General features: G+C 23.4%; 1 protein-coding gene and 1 long non-coding RNA gene across 2 annotated transcripts; both read left to right on the top strand.

The window, feature by feature from the left end:
- Nucleotides 1–1,597: 1,597 nt before the first annotated feature.
- On the top strand, nucleotides 1,598–15,468 carry LOC100870375 (very long chain fatty acid elongase AAEL008004). The gene is made up of 4 exons (XM_003691216.4): nucleotides 1,598–1,778; nucleotides 10,616–10,867; nucleotides 12,094–12,337; nucleotides 13,074–15,468. Exons 2-4 carry the CDS (start codon nucleotides 10,616–10,618, stop codon nucleotides 13,535–13,537), a joined length of 960 nt encoding a protein of 319 aa, XP_003691264.1. The 5' UTR covers nucleotides 1,598–1,778; the 3' UTR covers nucleotides 13,538–15,468.
- A 398-nt stretch (nucleotides 15,469–15,866) lies between these two features.
- Nucleotides 15,867–20,227, top strand: LOC147656268 (uncharacterized). Its single transcript, XR_015294742.1, has 2 exons — nucleotides 15,867–16,721; nucleotides 19,581–20,227. It is a non-coding gene; the product is annotated as an uncharacterized LOC147656268 (long non-coding RNA).
- Nucleotides 20,228–21,770: the final 1,543 nt, after the last annotated feature.

The following is a 21,770-nucleotide window of genomic DNA, read 5'->3' as shown; positions in this document are numbered from 1 at the left end:
TGAAAAGAAACTTATGTTTCACATTAATATTATATTATTACGCAATTACATTTGCAAACATTGTAAAGAAAACTACTGAAAAAAAAAAAAAAAAAAAAGAAAATGCAGGGCCAATAAAAATTAAGATGATCTTTTTTTTGATTAGTTACATTGTATATTAAATATTCATTTCTCGATTATAAATTTTAATTAATAAAAAAATGGAAAATAATAAAATAAAAGCAAAATCGAGGAATAATAAAATTTAATATTATTATGCCAAGATGTATTTCGAGTTTGATATTAGATGAATTTTAATAAAATATGGATTTGAAATGAAGGAATGTGTTTGATATAAACATTATAACAACATTCAAGACTATTTCAGCAGAGATATAAAAGATTCCCGCACATTGTACATCATTTATTACATGTAAAATTTTAATAAGAATAATAATCAAAATTTTTGTAATCTTTTAGATAAATGAACTTCAATCAAATTAATTTCAAATTTTTTATTAATTGAATAATATTAAATGAATAACGCGGCAATATTTTTTAAACGATTCAAAAATAGTTCTTGTCAATGTTCTTTCTATGGTCTAATATTAATAAAAAACAAATTTTAATTTCCATAAATTAAATAATTAGTAATCTGAAACGCTCGATAAAAAAATCTCTCAATAAAAATTTACTAAATGTTATTTTTCATATACAAAAATTATTTTCAAATATATATATATATATATAATTTTATTTATTTTAAGAAAGTATAGAACAAGATTTTTATAAATTTATTGTTATTAATTTATTATTAAAACTATTATATTTATCAAAGTTAAAGTTTCATAAATTTACTAAAATACATCAAAAATAAAAAATTTTGAGACCTAATTTTTTAGCATATTTTTAATGAATTTTAAAAACTATAGAATTTTGAAATTAAATAGTTTTTCACTATTCAAATGTCTTAATTCAATAATCAATAACTTTAAAATTTATTTGCATTATTTATTTCAAATAATATAACCTTAATTTTATTGAAATTATTTTTTCTTTCTTGTTTATTATTTTCACTTCAAACAAAAATCATCTTGATAAAACATAAAGTCCTTAATATCCATTACTCATACAAAGAAACGCGAACGAATTTATCATAAAAGCTAATACATACTTTAAATGCCACAAATATTAATAAACAATACATCGAATGTAAAAATTTTCAACAATCATGCAATATCCAATAAAAATTATTATTATTATCGACACGATTAATCAATCTCCCATTCAATTGTAAACAAAAATTAATCACTTCAATGATAACAATGATATAACTTTAATGATAGCACCAAACACATAACTTTCTGAACCACTGCTTGGTTCTTCCAAATAAAAATGAGTGCGTGATCGACAAAGAACCTAAGAAAACAAACTACACCCTCACGTATGCACGATTCTTGGACAATCGAGAACCATCCATACAGCAGATAAAGAGCGTCAATTATGAGCAGAGATTGGTTGGATCACCGTCTACCTCACGTCAACACGTTGCACACACGTTGCCTGCTGGTCAGGTTATGTGCTGATATATAAAACTCGGTTTTCATTGCGGAACTTCAGTTTCTACGAAGGTAGCTAGACACGAACGTACTCTCTTTGACACGAAGAATCAAATCGATATCTCGATAGTTGTAAACCACTTTCAAGTTTTTTTCAACTGTAATTCGTGAATAAGAAGCGATCAATATTTTTCGATTTTCCGCTATCATTGATATAGAAAGCAAGTTAAATAGATCACAGTGAGTATATATAAAAATTCGGTTATGTATAAAAATTATGGTATGCATCAAGTTTAATTTAAAAAGATCAAAGAGTTTTTGTGTTCGATTGATGTTTAAACAAAAAGTTTAAAGATTTCCAAAATATAATTGTACCGTATATTTTGATGCGAGCGTTAAATGATTGATTTATGAACAAATATATATGAGTATCATCATATCATAAAGTAAATAGGATCGGTAATAAATGATTTAAAAAGAAAGTGCATTATTATTTATATAACATATGATATTTTATAAATACAGTGTTAAATATATTTCAAACAGAAAAGTATAGAAAATAATTTTTGAAACAATTTCGATAAAATAAAATATTTTAAAGTTTATTTCACAATTACTTTAATAATGGATATATATAAGGAAAATATTTATTTGTACTATACTAAATTATTAATTGAAGTAATAATTTTTTATTATATTTTTATTTTTCAAGACTGTATAGTTATAAAATTTCATATATAATTGCTGATTTTTGTATAGAATTGTTTCACACAAGAAATAAAAGAATCTTATTAAATTTAGACAAATTTTGTCATTATTGAAAATCCAAAATGATGTGAAATAAACTTGGATGAAATTTAAATATTTCAAATAATAATTTATGAATATACTTCATAGAACATTTTAAAAATAAATCATTTCTCAAAGAACTTCAAAAAAATAGTCTCAAAATAAAACGTAGTTTTATAAAATTTTTCGAATCCAGATTTAATCTAATAAATTATTTATTTTACGAAATCTAAAATTTAATAAAGCATAAATCTTTACGCAATATGATCTATTTAAGACGGTATCTGTAAAATTCTAATTATGTTTAATTACCGCTAAATATCAAAATTATTTTAATTGAATAGTTTACCGTACAATCTCAAATTACTCTAATTGCAGACTCTCCTGCGTTGAATAAATATTCTTGGTTTACCATTCACTATAATATGACTGATAAATTATTTAACTGAAATTGAAACATTTATATTTTCTTTCTCAAAAATTATTAATCTTATTTCGATAATGGCGGATAGAATTCAATAATAGAGAATAACAATTGAAAATATAATTCATTTAAATTTGGATAATTTGTTAAAAGAAAAATTTTAGAATTACATAATTGAATATTTCTATAGAAAAATTATAAAAAAAAAAAAGAAAAATATGCATGTTCACAAAATTTGATAAAATATAATAGACACATCGATCGATTTATTATTATTATTCATGTATAGATTAAAAATTTTTATTATTTATTAATTTATATTTGAAATAAATTCGAGTATACAATATACATTTAATACGATACAAAAGTATATTTGAATAATTTATTTTTATTATATTAGTATTAAATATTATATATCAGGTTAAAATTAATTATATTAACAAAACATTTAGCAGATTCAATTTCAATACTATAATTTTTCTCTTTAAATTATTTTTTTTTTGTTTTCAAATTTTTTTTTATCTTTACTACTATAAATATTTAATATTTCAGATTGGCATTAAATTTTTCTTTCTACTAATTTTTCTTAATCATTTCAAATTCATTTTTGTCGTTGTTCACGAAGTGTACAACATTTCAATAATACGTTTATATTATAATAAATATTTTATGATTCTTAAATAGATGTATTTTTTAAATTTCTTTCAAACATACATGTTTATACAATCAACCGCGTTTACTTATTAATTATATCTTTATAAAAATTTTATACAAATATTATATCTATTCATGCAATTTCCCCCCCTCCCTCCCCCCCTCCCCGTCGAATGAAGAATATTCAAGTAATTTTTTCAGCCGCTATTTAAAATATATTTCCGTTTGCATTTTATTCAATGTTCGTGTAACATCTCGTCAGTTTAACATCTCGTTCTTTCTAAAAACATCAGATATGCAAAAAACGATTGAAGGAAAATGCGCAAAAGCTGGTCATTGTATCGTAAATAAATTTTCAATTCAGAAATCAAATCGATGAAAATTTAAATTTTCCAAGAATAAAAGTAATTTTTTAAAAAAAAACTTTCAATGGATTAAATCATCATATTTATTTTACAATTTTATATATATCCATAAAAATTTTAATTACAATCAGCGTAATAATTAGTAAATAAATTAAGCCACCTCTTTCGTATTTACATAACATCTAAAATATAATACGTGCTTTCGTGTTTATTTTAGCATCGATCTCTAATTTTTATTATAAATTTGAATAATCTCGCTTCCGATTATTTCGTCGACCGCTGAAATTTTTAAAAAATCTCATCTCGTTCACGTTTCTAACATTTGATCAGCCTTTTAATCCTTTCAATACCGCAACACCACCGCCATTGTCTCAATGGCAACGCAAAGGCGTTGGCCGCTTTCTTTGCTTAAAAAGATAAAGACACGAGGATGCACCTGACTGGACAGCAAATAGTGTTTAATGAGCGTGGAATTGGCAGGAGAGCAGCGATTTCAATTGCATTACGCGAACGCGACTCGATAGACTTATAGATCTCCCGTTTTACATTGCAAATATATAATCGATTCGCGCGAAATGCGTCTCCTCCATTCATCGAGATCCGTGATTGATTTAAGCGCGTGGAAAACGCGTTTCTTGGAAATTAATGTGATAAAAATGTGGGAAACCAAAGACGGACAATGAATAATTCTGTAAAAAATGTTGTATAATCGAGCATAGATCCATTATTTATCGAGCAAGGCCGGTCTTTTTTGTTCTTTTCCTTTTGTTTCTCGTCCAACTTTGTATTTCATTTGCTGAATATGGCAACATTAATCTTTCCTTCTTGTCTCCCATAGTTGAAATGTTTATTCGGCATATACTTAGTTTTCAGTGTGTATATCGAAGGATTGAGATAAAAAAAAAAAAAAAAAAAAGTATTGAATAAAATATAAGTGCAGAAAAAGTGTAGGAAAAAATTCTATCTAAACAAAGTTGGAAAATTTCGTTTGATTGTATCTAGAATCATCATCTAATTTATTTTAAATGAGAAACATCGTTTCAATGAAAATAAAAAGAAAAATGCTTTAATATAACATTTTATTAATCAAGATAACACGAAATGTTGATAGATTTTCAAATTGGGATTATCATTTTCTTTGTCTTTTAGCTAGGAAAAAAGACAAAGGAAAAAATGAGAATTCAAATTTCTGAAGAATTTTATCTATGTTCTTATAGATGGTCTTAATAATGGTCGAAATATATATATATATATATGATAAAAGTTGTACAATCGATATAACTTGCCGATTAGTTATTTTTAGTGGGATTTATAATGTTTTGAATCTGAATTCAAAATTTAATAACCGCTTAAGATCTCGATTTCGATGATAAAAATCTTCGATGATTATTGATAAATTAATAACACTTAACACTTGGGTGCTGAATTTTTATTTCGAAATTTCGAATATCTGACCATAGAAATTTCATCGAAACACTTTGAAATCTGATCGGTTTTTACATTTGATCAATTTTAACATTTTTCCCCGCGTAACTGTAACTGCAAAAGATTCACCACTAAAACAACGCAAACAATGTAATTCGATTCGAGATCAAGTGTTAGTGAGGCAGTGCTAATTAAAAAATTAAAGAACAAAATCATTTTTTATTTCCAATGAGTTTTCTTTCTAAATGAAACTTTTACCAACGCATTTTTTTTTTTTTTTTTATTAAAATTTTTATCAATTTCTTTTTATTGGAATAAAGGCAGGCGCAATATCACTTTCTTTCTTTTTGTCAAAATTATATTGTTTTTTGATCTTATTTTTGATTAAAAAAAAATTTCCACAAATACAGCATGATAAATATTTCATCGTCAAAGAAGAAAAAAACCAAAAAACAAAATGTTCTATAACTGTCGCGTTGAAGAATTGCCTCGTCGACTTTCGACTGTCTTTCTCTTTCGCTTAATTCCCTTTCACTCTCCTTCATTCATTCTCTATTCTCGAGAGAGAGAGAGAAAAAAAGAAAAACACACAATGTAAACACACTTCAGAATCCAATCGAGTCATATCAGTAAGTAAAGATCGATGTATATTTCTGTTCGATAGCTAAAATATTTAACTACACATGTACTATTCTGTAATTGTATGTGCATTGAAATCAGTTATTTTTGCGATGCTGCGATTTTAAATTCAACTGATTTTATGTTTCTTTGTACATTGGTATGCGTACATACCAATGCATATATGCATAGATGCATGTTGGTTAAGAGATGCTTTAAACGAAAAAAAAAAGAAAAAAAAAAAAAGTGGAAAAACAAATAAAGAGTAGCTAATGATACGTTGATGAAGAATAAGGTGATAAGAATCGGTCCATGAGCTTCTTCGAACGTTTTTTCTTTTTTTTTTCTTTTTCTCAAGGTTGTTCCTCTTGTTGAACTTTAAACTCAACTTTAAATTTCGTTTGACATATTTTTTTTTTTTTCTTCATGATTATCATCTCGTTATCGTATTATCGTTAGAAAAAAATTGTTTTTTGCCAACTGTAGCATTCGTGTATTAATGCAATAACAAAACAAAAGAATAAAAATGCATATACATATATTAAATGCAAATAAAACAAAATAATATATTATCAAGTATATTATGATAATAAGATTTGTTTTAACATATTCCTAATTTATATTCATTTTTTCTCTTTCATTCAAATTAGCGGAAGTTATTTTGTCCATTTAATCTTAACTGCGAATAGTAAAGAGAACGCTAATTTGTAATAATATAATATAACAATATGATAATGTAATGATATGTAATGTAGTGATATAAAGTATAATTATATATTATAATACGCATTTATGAAATATTTAAAAATGTAAAAATGCATATGTAAAATGCATATAATGTGGAAAAATATATAAAACAATATATATTCATTCTATTATTTAATAGATGATGATTAATAGATAATATCTGTGGTTTCTATTTTTTTCTATTTTATTGTTTACAAAAATATAATTTTATATTTATAAAACATTTGCAGTTTGATGATAAAAAGATTAATAGATTTTTATGATCAGTATAAATGTTTATTTCAAAATTCAATTTCACTAGTTAATATGATAAAATAGCTTTATCATTTTAACATGATGAAAATTATGTATTACTTATTCTATATCCTTAATAGAAAATTTGTACCTTTGATATGAGATGATCAATATAGTTTTTGCATATATTGAAAATATATGGTATATTTAAAATTCTTATTGTATTTAAATGTACAAAATTGAATTCATCAACATTATTTGTTGTTAATTGAACTGAAACAAATAACGAATGCATATTTACAATTGGAAATCATGTATGATAGTATAAAAAAAATTTTTTGCATATAATTTATCATTTAGTTTTATTTATGATTTTTTTTTAAATGTTTTTTACTACAACTAAGAACAATAAAGTATGCCTATAATTTTAAATATAATACATGTATCTAATTTTAAATCTTGATAATTATTGCTAATTTACATCTATTATCTTTACAAGTTCTTATAAATAATTCTTTATTTTCCTGATTTTTATATTGTCTAATACATACCTAAGCTGTTTTAAATACATCTGAGTCGCGCCTATAAGCATAATTTTATTTATTTGCATACAGTGATATACAGTGTGTCGATATATTTTTGAAATCTTTGGGATTGATTTTACTGACTAAACAGATACAAAAATTAATGTATAAAAATCGATTGAGGTTTATTTATTAAATCAAAAGCAATTCGCATTAAATGAAATAGAATAAATAGCAAAAAATAGCAAAATAGAAACAAAATGGGAGAGAAATAGAAAATAGAATCTTACTTTATTTTGTTTTTGTTGTCTTAATTATCAGAAAGGTTATCGTTATAAATTTCTGAATCAATATATATATATATATATTTATAAGACAAAATACAAATACTTTTTCTATTTCATTCATAAGAAATTTTTTTCTCTCTCTTCTTTTATACGAGTCAGTGAACCAAATAGAATTGAGAAAAAGTTGCCAATAATTCTCAGAATAATTACATTTGTCTCAATCCTTGCGATATTTACCCGAGCATTACTCTGCAATAATAATAACACTTAAAATCATTATAAAAAAATGTAATAGGATCACCAATCTTTGGTAAAAACAATTGAGAAACACTGATCTAAAATTTCAGAAATAACAACAACAACATTTGAGTCGATATCATTACAAATAAATACGATCGATTATGTGATAAAAAGATTAAGAAACATTGATCTAAAAGTTTAGTAATAATATTTATTAAAATTAAATGAGGTGGAGGAAATGCAATAAAAATAATAATGATAAACTTGAGGTATAGTAATCTGAATTTTTTTGCAAGAAAAATGCGTTTCCTCCATCGGTATTGCAGTTAGTGAGATCACGTCTCTTTCCAATTACAATAGTTGCAGATCGTATTGCAAAATCGATGGTCGAATAAACGTGTCGCTTTTTCGGTTCTTGGGGAAACTCGCCGGTTGCTTGTAATTTGTTAAATTTCGCAAGGAACTATATTGAAAGTCGGTTTTGTCTTGCAAAATTTCTGCCCACGAAAAGAGACAAAAGATAGGTAGTACCTGATTTAAAATGACATTATTTGAAACAACATATTATTCATGATCATATTACCTCATATAGTTATTTAAAATAATAATATGAAATAATTTTAAATAATTTTAAATATTATTTCAAATATCATCTTATAAGTAGAAACTTTAACAAAAACAATATTAAAAGTTAAAAAACAATGTAAATGAAGTATTAAATTATTTTAAATTTTTTTAAAATTATAAGAAAAAATTGAATGTATGAAAAATTTGAAAAATTGAAGATATTAAATTGTTATGTACTTTTCAGATCTTTAAAGTTAATAGAGTAATTATATTTATAGGATATAAATATAAATAATATAATATAAATTTGGCTAATATTATACAATTTTATCATATATAAAAATTCTGAGATTGTAACATTTTTTGAATTAATTTTATCAAATTAAATTCTTATTCAAATAAATATTTAAACGAAATTTTTATTTTACTTTTTTTTGTTATTTTATTATATATTTTATACGTTATTTGAATAATAATTATTAATATTAATCAAATATTGATAATTTATATAATAATTTTAATTATTAATAATTAATATTAATAAAAAAAACATAATAAATTTGATTTACATTATGTATTAATGTAGATAATAAATAATATTATATATGATTTATAAAATATATATTATATGAGATATTTTTAAATAGTATTTATTTATTGAAAATATTTCTTTTTTTAATATTTGTTTCAGCTTATTTATCCCAAATTATGATATCTATTTTTTCTATTTATAAAGAAATTTATTATCTTTAATTTTCTATTTATTATTTAGAGTAATCAACAATTTAAGTAATCATATTAAAATAATCTTATTTTTTGAATAAGATTAAATCAAATTTAAATTTATTCATGTACATTTTTCAATTTCAAATAAATATATTTCATTTTTATTTTTTTATTTTCATTTCAAATAAAAGATGTCCAATTTTGTATAGATTTTCTAACCTATAATAATAAAAATAATAATAATCATAATATAATATGTAATAAGTTTTAATATATAATAATAACACTTTTATCATTTGATCACTTATTCATGTCTCCAACAACATATAATTCTTATCGTAGAATAATTTTTTACAATGTAACAAATATACTATGCTACGTATAGCACTTACCATAATAAAATAATTCATTCACTATTGAAAGATATTATATATATTTAAACACTATATAACATTATGTATATAAACGCAAAAATTTTTGATCTAGTTCATAAGAGATGTTCATGTTACCACTTTCGCAGTCGTAATACGTTCAAAAATTTCAGTGAAAGGATTGACTGAATTTTAACTTTTCGTGGCGACGTTGATCTATAGATTCTCAAACCGTTGTCCGCGTTGGACGAACCGTAGATACGCGCGAACAGCTTTACTTTTTAAAATATAGACAATATCTGGAAAAGTAGATAACGTGTAGAGTGTAACGTATATCTCATTAATATTTACAAATCGTGTGAATTTTATATTTAAGTGATTAACTGAACAGTGTGATTGATTGATATATCAGATAATCAAGAAAGTTTTTAGCATTTTTTTTTTGTGATAAAAGAGGAAAATATAAAAGAGAAATATATAAAAAGAATTTATTAAATATTAATTAAACATAACATTGCATAATTGAACATATAAGTAATTGAAATTTAATGATAATTCATATTTTTAATATAATTATTTGTTAATATTTACAATATATTTGTAATAGAAAAAGATAAAGTTAAAAAATTATATAAATGACATATAATTAAGTATAAAATGCTAAAATAATTATTTTTGTCTACTAAGATTATAGATATATCAGTTTTATAACTTTGGAAAGTGAAATATTTCCTATTTTTGATTTTACAAATAATATTTAATAAGAAATTTTTAAATGTAATTCTTTATACGTTTCAATTTAAATCTCAATCATCATTTGCAGCTGTTGGTAAAACAGTATTTTATAAATGTTTATTTTATTATATATTTCTCTATTATGCAAAAAGTATGGGAAAACTTTATCTAATAAAACTTTCTTTAAAACTTATTTATCTAATAATTTAATATCTCTGAATAATTTTGTGATCAATGAAATTATTAATGTTTTTTTTACTGATGATTGATTGTGATGACAAACATTATTACTAATAATTGATAATAAATCAAATCAATAAAATTTGCAAATAATAAAATTATAAATTTATAAAATTTATTTTAATTTATAGATGGCGCAGCTTGTAATGGCAATATACGATGAATACCGCAATCTGATGGACAACAAGAGCGATCCCAGAGTCAACAACTGGTTCATGATGAGCAGTCCATTTCCAACCTTATTCATTTGCTTATTTTATGCCTACTTCGTCAAAGTTTTGGGTCCTAAACTCATGGAAAATCGGAAACCTTTTGATCTTAGGAAAATTTTGCTATTTTATAATTTATTTCAAGTGATATTCTCCACATGGCTATTTAACGAGGTATGAAAATTCGTTACACAAATCTTTAAATCTATATAATGAACAAAAATATTTAACAAACAAAAATTTTACAACAAAGATCAAAAAAAGAAAAATTTAGAAATGTTGTCTTGCAAATATTTAAAATAAAACTGACAAAAGCAAAACAATACTGTAGTTCGTTACAAATAAATTGTGACACAATCGTTTTATTTCACTTTGCATATTTCGTGTCTGGAATTTTACTTTATTTCATTTGCATTATTTTATTCTATTCTGTATATTTTATTTTGTTTAATTTTTTTTCTTTTGTATCATTCTCTCAATCTTTACATTCCCTTTTTTGTGACTTTTATTATATCAAAAAATTTTTTAACATTAAATAAATAAATATTAGTTATTATTATTATTAGTAATAATAACAGTAGTAATATTATTATTATTATTATTTCGAATTGTTAATAAATTCGAGTATCTGATAATAAAAATTTGATTTTTAGATGTAAATTTCGACTTATAAAGATAAAATCATTATTCAAGTTTTAGATACAAAATAATTGTGAAAAAATAATTTGTATTTAAGTAAGTTTATATTTTCATTTTTTAAGTCTTCATAGAATTGAAGAGAGTTTTTTGAAAAAAATCTGTAAATATTATAAATGTGACTGTTAATAAATAATATATATTTATTGACAAAGACAATTGTTTTAGATAAAAAAAAAATAGACAAAAAAATGTAAAGATAATAAAAAAAAATGGAAAATTTTGATGAATCAAAAATTTGATTTTAATCATATCCATTTAATAATAAATTTCATCGTTTATTTAATAATTATTTTATTATCCACCAAGTTTTGGTATTAATAAGTTTAACACTTTTTTGTTACTTTCATATCTTTAAAGTGTATATCTAAATATTTTTAATTTATTATTATTTATATAATAAGATTTTAAAATCCTATCAATTCTTGAAAATAGAAGCTTGAAGTGACTGACTCAAGTATTATAAAATAAACGAAATTTGATTTTTTATCTCACTTTCTCTTTTTCACTCAACTTGAACTCATAGAAGTCATCTGCCCGGATAAATGTTTAAATTCGTGCTGTAATTACATTTTCAAGAAAGAAAATTATACAAGTTTAATATTTGCAACTGTTATAAAAATAATTTGAATAACAGTGCACGATTAAAAATGGGATAAAATTATTTGATGAAAATTTTATACATAATACATATTTGTTCGCAGAGTTTGTTAGCAGGATGGGGAGGTCATTATTCCTTCCGTTGTCAACCGGTAGATTATTCAGATAATCCATTGGCAATTCGAATGGCAGAAGGTTGTTGGTGGTACTACATCTCAAAATTTACCGAATTTTTGGATACGATATTCTTCGTGTTGAGAAAGAAGAACAATCAGATCACGACTTTACACGTAATCCATCATGGATGCATGCCGATGTCTGTTTGGTTTGGCGTTAAGTTCAGTCCTGGTTAGTATTTATCAATTTGATTTTTTCTACCTAATTTTTGAAATTAGGTTTGCATTTGAAATGTAAATGATTTGCATGTAAATGAATCAATATTGGGCATTTTTTTATTTGATTTAAATGAAATAAAGAATATATTAAAAAAGGCAAAATTTTAATTCAATTAATTGTCAATTAAATAAAAATATTATATACTTGTTTTCATTTGTTAACAATTCTTCAATTTGTAACCCAATTCTATAATGAAAGAAAATATAACATTATCTATTAGGAGATCAAAAACAAACGAAATAAATTTTTACTTATAAAATTATTTACACGAAATTTTCATTTTAATTTTGTACACATATATTTTTATATATTATTTTATCTTAAATAATTGATAATAATATAATAATACACTACTTCAAGTCTCTTAAATATCCTTTTAATTTCAATCAGATATTCCTCTTTACACTAAACAGCATTTATTTTATTTTTCTTTTAATGAGTCTCTCGCGAGCTATTCCAATTTTGCAATATTATGAAAACACCCTATATATATATATAAATTTATAGAATATATTTCTTTTATTATATATTTATTTCGATATAATCATTTCTTTCTACTCATTTTCACTTATTTTCATTCGAATAAAAATTCTACTCAATTCTAAATGCTATCAATCTAATGACGCAAAAAAATTTCTCAACACGCTCAAAATTCGAAACTCGATTACGATCCAACTTTCGTTTACAGGCGGCCACAGCTCGTTCTTCGGCTTCCTCAACACGTTCGTGCACATCTGGATGTACGCCTATTACTTCTTAGCCGCTCTCGGACCAAAAGTGCAACGCTTCCTCTGGTGGAAGAAATACCTGACCAGCATGCAAATGATTCAATTCATCCTTGTGATAATCCACGCATTCCAGCTTCTCTTCATCGAATGTAATTACCCGAAAGCATTCGTCTGGTGGATCGGCATGCACGCCGTTATGTTCTACTTCTTGTTCCGTGATTTCTATATCCAAGCGTATAAGAAGAAGCACTCTTCCGCATTAAAGAAGGAACTGAAAGCAGAGAAACAGAAGAATGAGCAGAGTGGTAGTGTGAAGGAGAACGGCACGATATACGCCAACGAGTGCAAAATGGCAACCGGATACATTTCCGATAATGGACTTAGGAACCGTGTGTTTATCGACAATCGCGGCTTCCAAAAGTAAAAAATTGCGAAAATAATTACCTATGCATCGTATTTCGTGAATTCACAAATGTAAATTTGTATCCATAACGATATGATGATAGCCGGTCTAACCAATATATAAATTTTAAAGAGTAAATTTTAATGACGATTCTAAATCGTAGATCTTGGGTTGCAAGAAGTTGATTTGGAAATTGAAGAAAATGTCAAATTTCATCCCTTAAGATTAAAAGATTCAAGATTTAAGATCAGTCAAAGCGCGAGACTGTAATCATGTTTACGAGGTGGCAAATTATTTGATGACAAAGAGATTAATTAATTGCTCAAACAGTTTCAACTCCTCATGAGTAATCTTGGAATTAAAAAGTTAAAAATTGTAATTGTTTGATGAAAGAAAGATCAAATGAAGACAAGAGCTCAAATAATTTCAAATTGCCATGAGTAATTTTGAAATTCCGATTATTTGATGATAAACAAGATTAGTTGATAAGATACTCAAATAATTTCAAACCGATTATAATTAATATCTAGATTTAAAGATCTGTTTCTTCTCTCATTGTTTGAATTTTAACACAATATTACTAATTGATTAATTTGCTTTTTTAAGATTTAAGACTTAGGATCTATTGTAGACCGACTGTGATCAAATTTATCACAATTTGATACGATGTCAAGGATATCACATGAATATGACGCGTTCCTTTCTTTCTTTGAATTTTTCGGCTTGTCTATTGATTATTATATGAAATATATTTAAGTGAAATTCTTCACACGTTTTGTGTGCTTGCAGATGTATGTCTTTATATGAACATGACTGTATCGGTGAATGTATGAGAATTAGAGTAAGGAAGATGTGAGGAGGAGACGTGGCGGCAATACACCGCTACAAACTTAACTCGTCGTCTAGTTAAGATTACGAGAATTGCCAAAAAAATTTTTGTTTTCTTTTTAAGGCTTTTATTATGAAACTTGTAAATTATGTCAATCGTGATGAAGTTCAAAAATTGCGTGCAACGAAACGAGTCAAAGAAATCAAACTCGTTAACTTTTCTTCAATTGTTCATTCGAAAAAATTAACATCGTATCTTATATTTTTGGAATTTAATTTTCTTAATTTAAGAATTTTTGAGAAAATAGAGTTGATTAATTTGACTTTTAAATAGCTCAAATTACGTTACAAGCAATTTTACAAACATTATGTCAAACAATTTATATTATATATACATATATATATATATATATATATATATATATATATATATATTTATATATGAAAAAATTCTAATATACTTTCAAATATATATACCCAAAAGAAAATTATAAAAATTTATGAAATATCTATGGTGACGAGTCCTATGGCATGCTATTGGAAAGTTATATATGATGTAAAATCAATCTCAGAAAAAATAAGTAATCAGTAGCAATTCTTCTCGAATGTAAGACATTCGTGTATTTTAAACGAATTTTGTATAAATAATATTTTCTTTTTAAGAGAAGATTATCATAAAGAAGAAACTACTAGTCGTGCATTAAAAACGCTTAAAAAGTCACCTTCAAATTTTAATGTTAAATTCGTATTTTATTGTAGTGATAATTATCTATTTTTTTTTTTTTTTTGTCAAGATAGTTTTATGTTCCGCAGTTAATAACACAAGTTAGTTAATTTTTACACGATATCTTTTCTTTGTTGATAATTTTCTGTGATAATTTTTGGTCAATGCGCAAGTTATCTGTACAATCGATATAGTATACACTTAGAGGAATAAACGGCGAGTGTTTAATTTTTAAATGCGTAGAAATTAATTTTTCGATCAAAAGAAACATTAATCTAATATGATGCGAACTACACATTTGACATGTAAATAAATTATAATTTTAGATAATACGAATAACGAATTGTAAATGAAAGATCTATTTATTTTATAAAATAAAAATTTTATGATTTTTAATTAATTTCTTCCATTTCTTCTTTTATATCTTCTAAAATTGTTTTCCAATGTTTTTTGATTTGCAACATCCTTTGTAATATTAAAATTGGAAATTTCTTTTTTTTCATATTTCTTTCGAAATAGATTCGAAGTGTTCGAAGTCACTTGGTTCAGGCAAGTTTATGAAAATAACCAATATATCGATTATCTAATACAAAAACGAAAAAGTGATATTATAACCGGTATAATAAATCTGATTATTCGATATTCGTAATTCCAATAGATTTCATATCAATATAATGTTAGAAAAATTGTAACAATCTTATTAGAATTACTATGAAAATTATCTTGGTATATATTGCAGAAATCTTCATGTTCGTCGAGAAAAGTCGGGAGAGATCGGATATATTCGTGAGAGTATCTATATAGTACTCGTATATATGATATAGATGTATCGAGATCTTAAAATTAATTGATCTCATATAAATATACAGAGTTTTCAGAAATATTTAATCACAAGTGTACAAGATGTTGCAGAAATCAAGTTCAACTAATGAGATGATTTCAAGCAATATTTTTTATTAATAATCAATAACCAATAATATCGCGGTCAGTGTCTGGCGACACCTCCAAGTTAAAGGAAAATTCCTCGAATTTAGCTGATGATCAGTATACAAAAATATTGAAGTTCTGATAATCAGAAATTTATCAGTATATATTTATTATAGATTTTCTAGATTTCAAATTAGAATGATGTTGATTGTTGAGTCAGTCATGTCTGGAGTATATCACTTTTAGATTCCTTTCTAACCAAGATAAAACATATATTATATTTTTATATTAATATAATTATCATAATATTTAATATGAATGAACAATTAAACTGTTATAATAAAACAATAATTTTGTTAAAATATTTAAAAAAAAAAATGCTAAACTATTTAAAAGTTTTATTAAAATAGAAAAATAATTCTTATAACCAATTAATGTTTGTTACAATAAATTGATAAAATTGATAAAATAATAGAATTGTATTGATGTATATTATGTAAAAATATAATATTTATGTATGAATAATCATAAATAATCATTATTTGCTAAAATAAATTATTAAAAATGATTGTTAAAATATTGAAATTTTATGGAAATTTTAATCTATCTATTGCAAAAGTTCAATAGGAAATGACTTCAAAAGGAAATGACTTCTTACTTTGATCTACATTAAAAATCGCCACAACCGTCACAAAGTTCAGCGGAAATATACAATGATATCATAAGGTATGATTTTTTTATTAAAGTGATCAATAGTTTCGAATCATTTTTTGTTATATCTTTAATAATTTATTATTAAATATTATATAAATTATATATGATATAATCTTCCAATAATCATATAATGGTAATATTTTTCATATAATTTATAATTCCATATTTATATCGATAATTATATTATTTAGTTTCAATTCCTATCCACTATTAGCGTTGTAATCTTATTCTGTGCAGAATCAAACATGATATTAAATTTAATATTATATACGAGATAAAAAATATATTATGATATATTTGTATGATATATTTTAAAAATTGTAATTTATTTATCATTTTTGTGATGATGAAATCAATATATTATGCTTTTAATTCTTTAGCATATATTTTTAGCGATATACATATTTTAACAATCTCAACAGATAATTCAGATCTTTTACTTACCTAATGAAGGATATTGTACTAAAAACTTCAGAACATAGAAAAACGAGATAAATTCGAATCGTTTGTCTTCTATATTTTTCTTAAAAATAAACATAACAAATTTCCAAAATTCATAATAAAGAAGAGAAGTTTAATTCCTGCTAATTATTAATTGATTGATATCTATATATATATGAAGATTATAACAACCAATACTATTCGATAATGAAAACAAGACTAAAAAATTAGTTAACAATATTTGATTGGTTTCATTATCACTTAAATGTATTATAAATTTAAAAAATGTTGCATGCATCCCAGTAGAGACGATCTATTTGCTAGTTTCGAAAATAAACGAAGTAACCAATAGTACTAATTTTCATTGGTGAAAGTGACAACTTGGTGAAAGTCAGTGAGCCATACGACATAAAGGAGACACCGAATAAACTGCATTATAACCTCACAAATGCATGTGCTATACATGTTAATAAATTACGACAGATATATCATACTTTTACCATCGATTGCATTCGATTAAAACAAATATTAGTAATAGAATATACAGAGAGAATTTGAGAATTTATTGATATCGAAAAATTATTAAAAATATAAAGAATTGGAACGTATACCATTCAAGTCAAATAATGCAAAAATTTTAATAGAATATTCATATTATTCATTAAAAGACATTTTTAAATATAATTCGTGTTTGTATTCTAATATATTGTAATATATTCTAATAATTGTTATTTAAATTCAATTGACATTAGATCGATATTGAACTCACATAATAATTATATTATACGAATTATTATATTATAATGTGAAAATAATTTGTAAATAAAAAAAATTATTACGTTCATTTTTTTTTTTTTTTTTTTTGTATTTACATATTTAAGATCACTAAGAGTATCCATGTTAATGAATGGACAAACGCAATATGTATGAATTTGATTTTTTAAAAATACCACGAAACGTATATATTAATAATTAACGTATATGGTAAAGGCGTAATAGAAAATGTAATTAATAACAAAATTCCATCAAAAAAAAAGACGAAGTAAAATAGATTATATTCAACTTTGCTCGAGTAAACGAAAGTACCAAGATAGTTAGCGAATCAAAAAACATAGTTACGTTTTGCGTTATTTTCCAGAATTACGCAACGCGCTAAAATTTTTCTCATATATATATATATATATATAACGCAATACTTTTTATTACTTTTATTTTAATATAATATTATTTAAATAATTATCTTAAATAATATGAAAAAATTTATCTGACAGATAAATTTATTTTATTTTTCTTGCAGTTAGGTAAATAAAATTAATTAGAAAAATTAATTAAAAAAATATTTTTTATTTGATTTTATTATAGAAAAATATATAGATTTTTTTACTTCTTTATATATATATATTTTCATTTGAATTTTTGATTTATACATTTCTTCAATGTAAAACGAAATCTGTTCTTCTTATATTGTGTAACTAAATTAATTATTTCTCTTACCTCATTATCTCAAATAATTAAAATATATATTATAAACCAATAAAAAAAAATTAATTTTTCAATAACTAGAGACTAGAATTTATTCGTAAAATTTTCATTTGTCTTTTTTCTTTTTTTTTTTTCCTATTTCAAATAAAAAATACTCAATCCTGCGCGATATAAATACATTAATTTATCGCATAAAGTAGGCAACTTATAATTTCATAATAAAAATATTGACATAACGGTATCAGTATGCAATCAATTATTTTGCAATTAATATTTCATTCTAATTATATTGTTAATTTTAATGTCAACGAATGACGAAATTTTTCGAGGAAAGTATATCAACGAAATGAAATATACGTGAAATTTCGCGGTATATTTAAAAGTTATACACACATAAAAATGTTACTTACCTTAAGAAATATCGATGGGTAAAAAGTGATAAAAATTAAAATTCATATTCGTCATCGTTATATAAAAAGATAGGACGAAATTTAAAAATATTTATTTTTTATATATTATCGTGCAAAAAAAGAAAGGATAAAACTATAGTAAATGTGTCTGCGTCAACGAATTATTACAATGTTTAAAATGCGATAATGAAATCTGCAATTCAACGACATTACAGATTAAATACACATTTATACATTTTTTCGTAAAAAAAAAAAAAAAAAAAAAAAATTGATTTCATCAATTTTTTAATAATTAAATAAAGTATATATACAAGAAAAGTTGAATTATAATAGAGATAGAAAACACTTCATTTTTATCTTCATTTTTATCCTTCTAGGTATTTAATGAATATACATTCAATACTTTATATATAGAAAAAGAAGATAATATAGCTGTTAATAAGATTATTTGGATAATAAGATTATATCTCTTTATAATTGTCGCTGATGATATATACACGAATTTTTATAAAATAATTTTTTTTGGATTTTTGTTAAGCTCTGATCTACAACGTATCATCACGAAAAATATTACGTTTGCAACGAGTGGAAGATAAGTAAGTCGTTCATATATATATATATATGAACAATGTAACTCGAGGAGAAAAATTGAGGAGAAGAGATCAGGAAACGAAATGATTCAAGAATATAATGTAATTGTATAATTTTCACATTATTTAATACAAAATAATTATTAGAAATTACATTTGATATATAAAAATGCGCATAATGAAACATAAAAATTAATCTATTCTCTGTCATATTTATTTCTTAACAAGGAAGATGAAAATGATCGTATAAAACAGATATTATTTGATCAATATGTTTTTCATAAAACTTTAATAGAAGATACTCAACATTTTAACTTATTTCAATATTTCAATAGTAATTTTTTTTTATTTTTCTAATATATAGACTAATATATAAAAATGTTGATTGAGATTTTTCGTCAATATTAATTAATTAAGGATTTTTAATGTGAATACATACATTTTTATATTGTATATACTTTCTATGTTTTATATAAACAATATAAATAACTATATTGTATATGTTGTATTTGAATAATGTACATTTGAATATATTGTTATGTTATATGCTTAAGTTTTTGTGAACGAAGAATAATAATAATAATGTAAAGAAAAAGAATTAATTCATTTCGAAAAAAAAAATGGATGAATTTTATTCACCCTTAAATGGAAAAAAAAAAAAAAAAAAAAAGTGTTTCGTCAGTTTAATTTATTCAACAAATAAAAAGATTTTATTTCATTGTTCATGTGCCAACGTCATTGTTGTTTTTAGAGATGAATATTTATCAAAGAAGCCTTAAACGATTTCTTGGAAAATCAATATATATTTACTTTATTCCATAATATATGTTTTACAATTTTTACAAATAATTTGACGAGGAAGATAGAAAAAAATCGAACACGAAGTTAAACGAATTGTGGATATTATTGAAATTGATTTACTGCCATATTTATGGAAACTGACTAATAGATGGCGCGACAGATAAAAGCGAATCACGCTCAGAACTTTTTATTATAAAACTATCATTGGTACAAAACTATTTTATCAAATAATTTCAGAATAATATTTCGACATTCCAACGTGATGTTTTGATCGAATCGAAGGAATAAAAAAGGGAAAGAAAATTGAACAAAAACGATAAATTGAAATAAACTACGATTTATAAATTCAATATTAAATGTATTTAATTGTAAATTCATATTTTTAATCATTATGATATAGATAATATTCTATATTAATTTCATTTTAAAATTAAATAATTGCAAATAATTATTCATTTTAAATTTTTGAAACAAAATTAAATTTTCATGAGAATAATTTTTAATTGAAAAATGAAATAAATAATATTCAGCTTTTATTAAAAAATTGCAATTTCTATTTTGATAATATCTAACCATGTATAACAAAGACTATAATATAAATAATTAAACTGATATTAAGTTGTTCTAATCCAGCATTATATATATCCAGTGAATTATCAATGTTATCATCTTCTTTTTTTGCTACGAATTTCTTTAAATCTTCGAAAATGCATGTGCAAAAATTAATATTAAACAAAATTTATCAATTTGCTTCAATCTTAAAAAATTATCTTCATAAATCACAATTGATTAATAAATATACAAAAGTATATTATATATTAGATAGTATATATTAAAGATATGTATAAAAAAATAAAAAATATAAAAGTATATATAAATATATAATTATTTTTCTGTGGAAATTGCTATGCTTTCAAAATGAAATTACTTATAGAGCAATCTAATGTTTATATACCTTACAACAATTTCTGTGAAGCAAATGTTCAGATTTGAATAGAAAAGTACAATTATAGAAATAAGAATTGAAAATCTTACATTCACAAACAAAATCATGTACCATTGCTTACATTGGTGAACAGTACCTCCACTCCTATCCCATCCCATAAAAAGCACATATAGTACAAACACATATAGTACAGACTGGTGCTTTTACGTACACACGATTACAATTATAATGTACACTACTACAATCTCTACACCATCTACTGGTCTGAACGATCGATTTATCTTCCGTTGGCATAAAAATATCCTAACTCAAATCAACTAGTTATAAGAAAAAGATGTTCTCTTGGAACATTGATGATGATGCAATATTTTTCAAGTTTATAGATTTTAAA

This window comes from Apis florea, unplaced genomic scaffold (assembly GCF_048593485.1).
Source record: "Apis florea isolate Af1SG1 unplaced genomic scaffold, ASM4859348v1 contig_37_pilon, whole genome shotgun sequence".
NCBI classification, from domain to species: Eukaryota; Metazoa; Arthropoda; class Insecta; order Hymenoptera; family Apidae; genus Apis; species Apis florea.
Note: the sequence above shows the minus strand (reverse complement) of the source record. Positions and strands in the feature narration are given on the sequence as shown.

What these genes read in the sequence shown, in the direction of transcription:
- LOC100870375 (XM_003691216.4), top strand. Translation starts at nt 10,616, where the DNA reads ATGGCGCAGCTTGTAATGGCAATATACGATGAATACCGCAATCTGATG. An exon ending in CCACATGGCTATTTAACGAG is followed by an intron (nt 10,868 to 12,093) that starts GTATGAAAATTC and finishes ATTTGTTCGCAG; the next exon opens with AGTTTGTTAGCAGGATGGGG. An exon ending in TGGCGTTAAGTTCAGTCCTG is followed by an intron (nt 12,338 to 13,073) that starts GTTAGTATTTAT and finishes TTTCGTTTACAG; the next exon opens with GCGGCCACAGCTCGTTCTTC.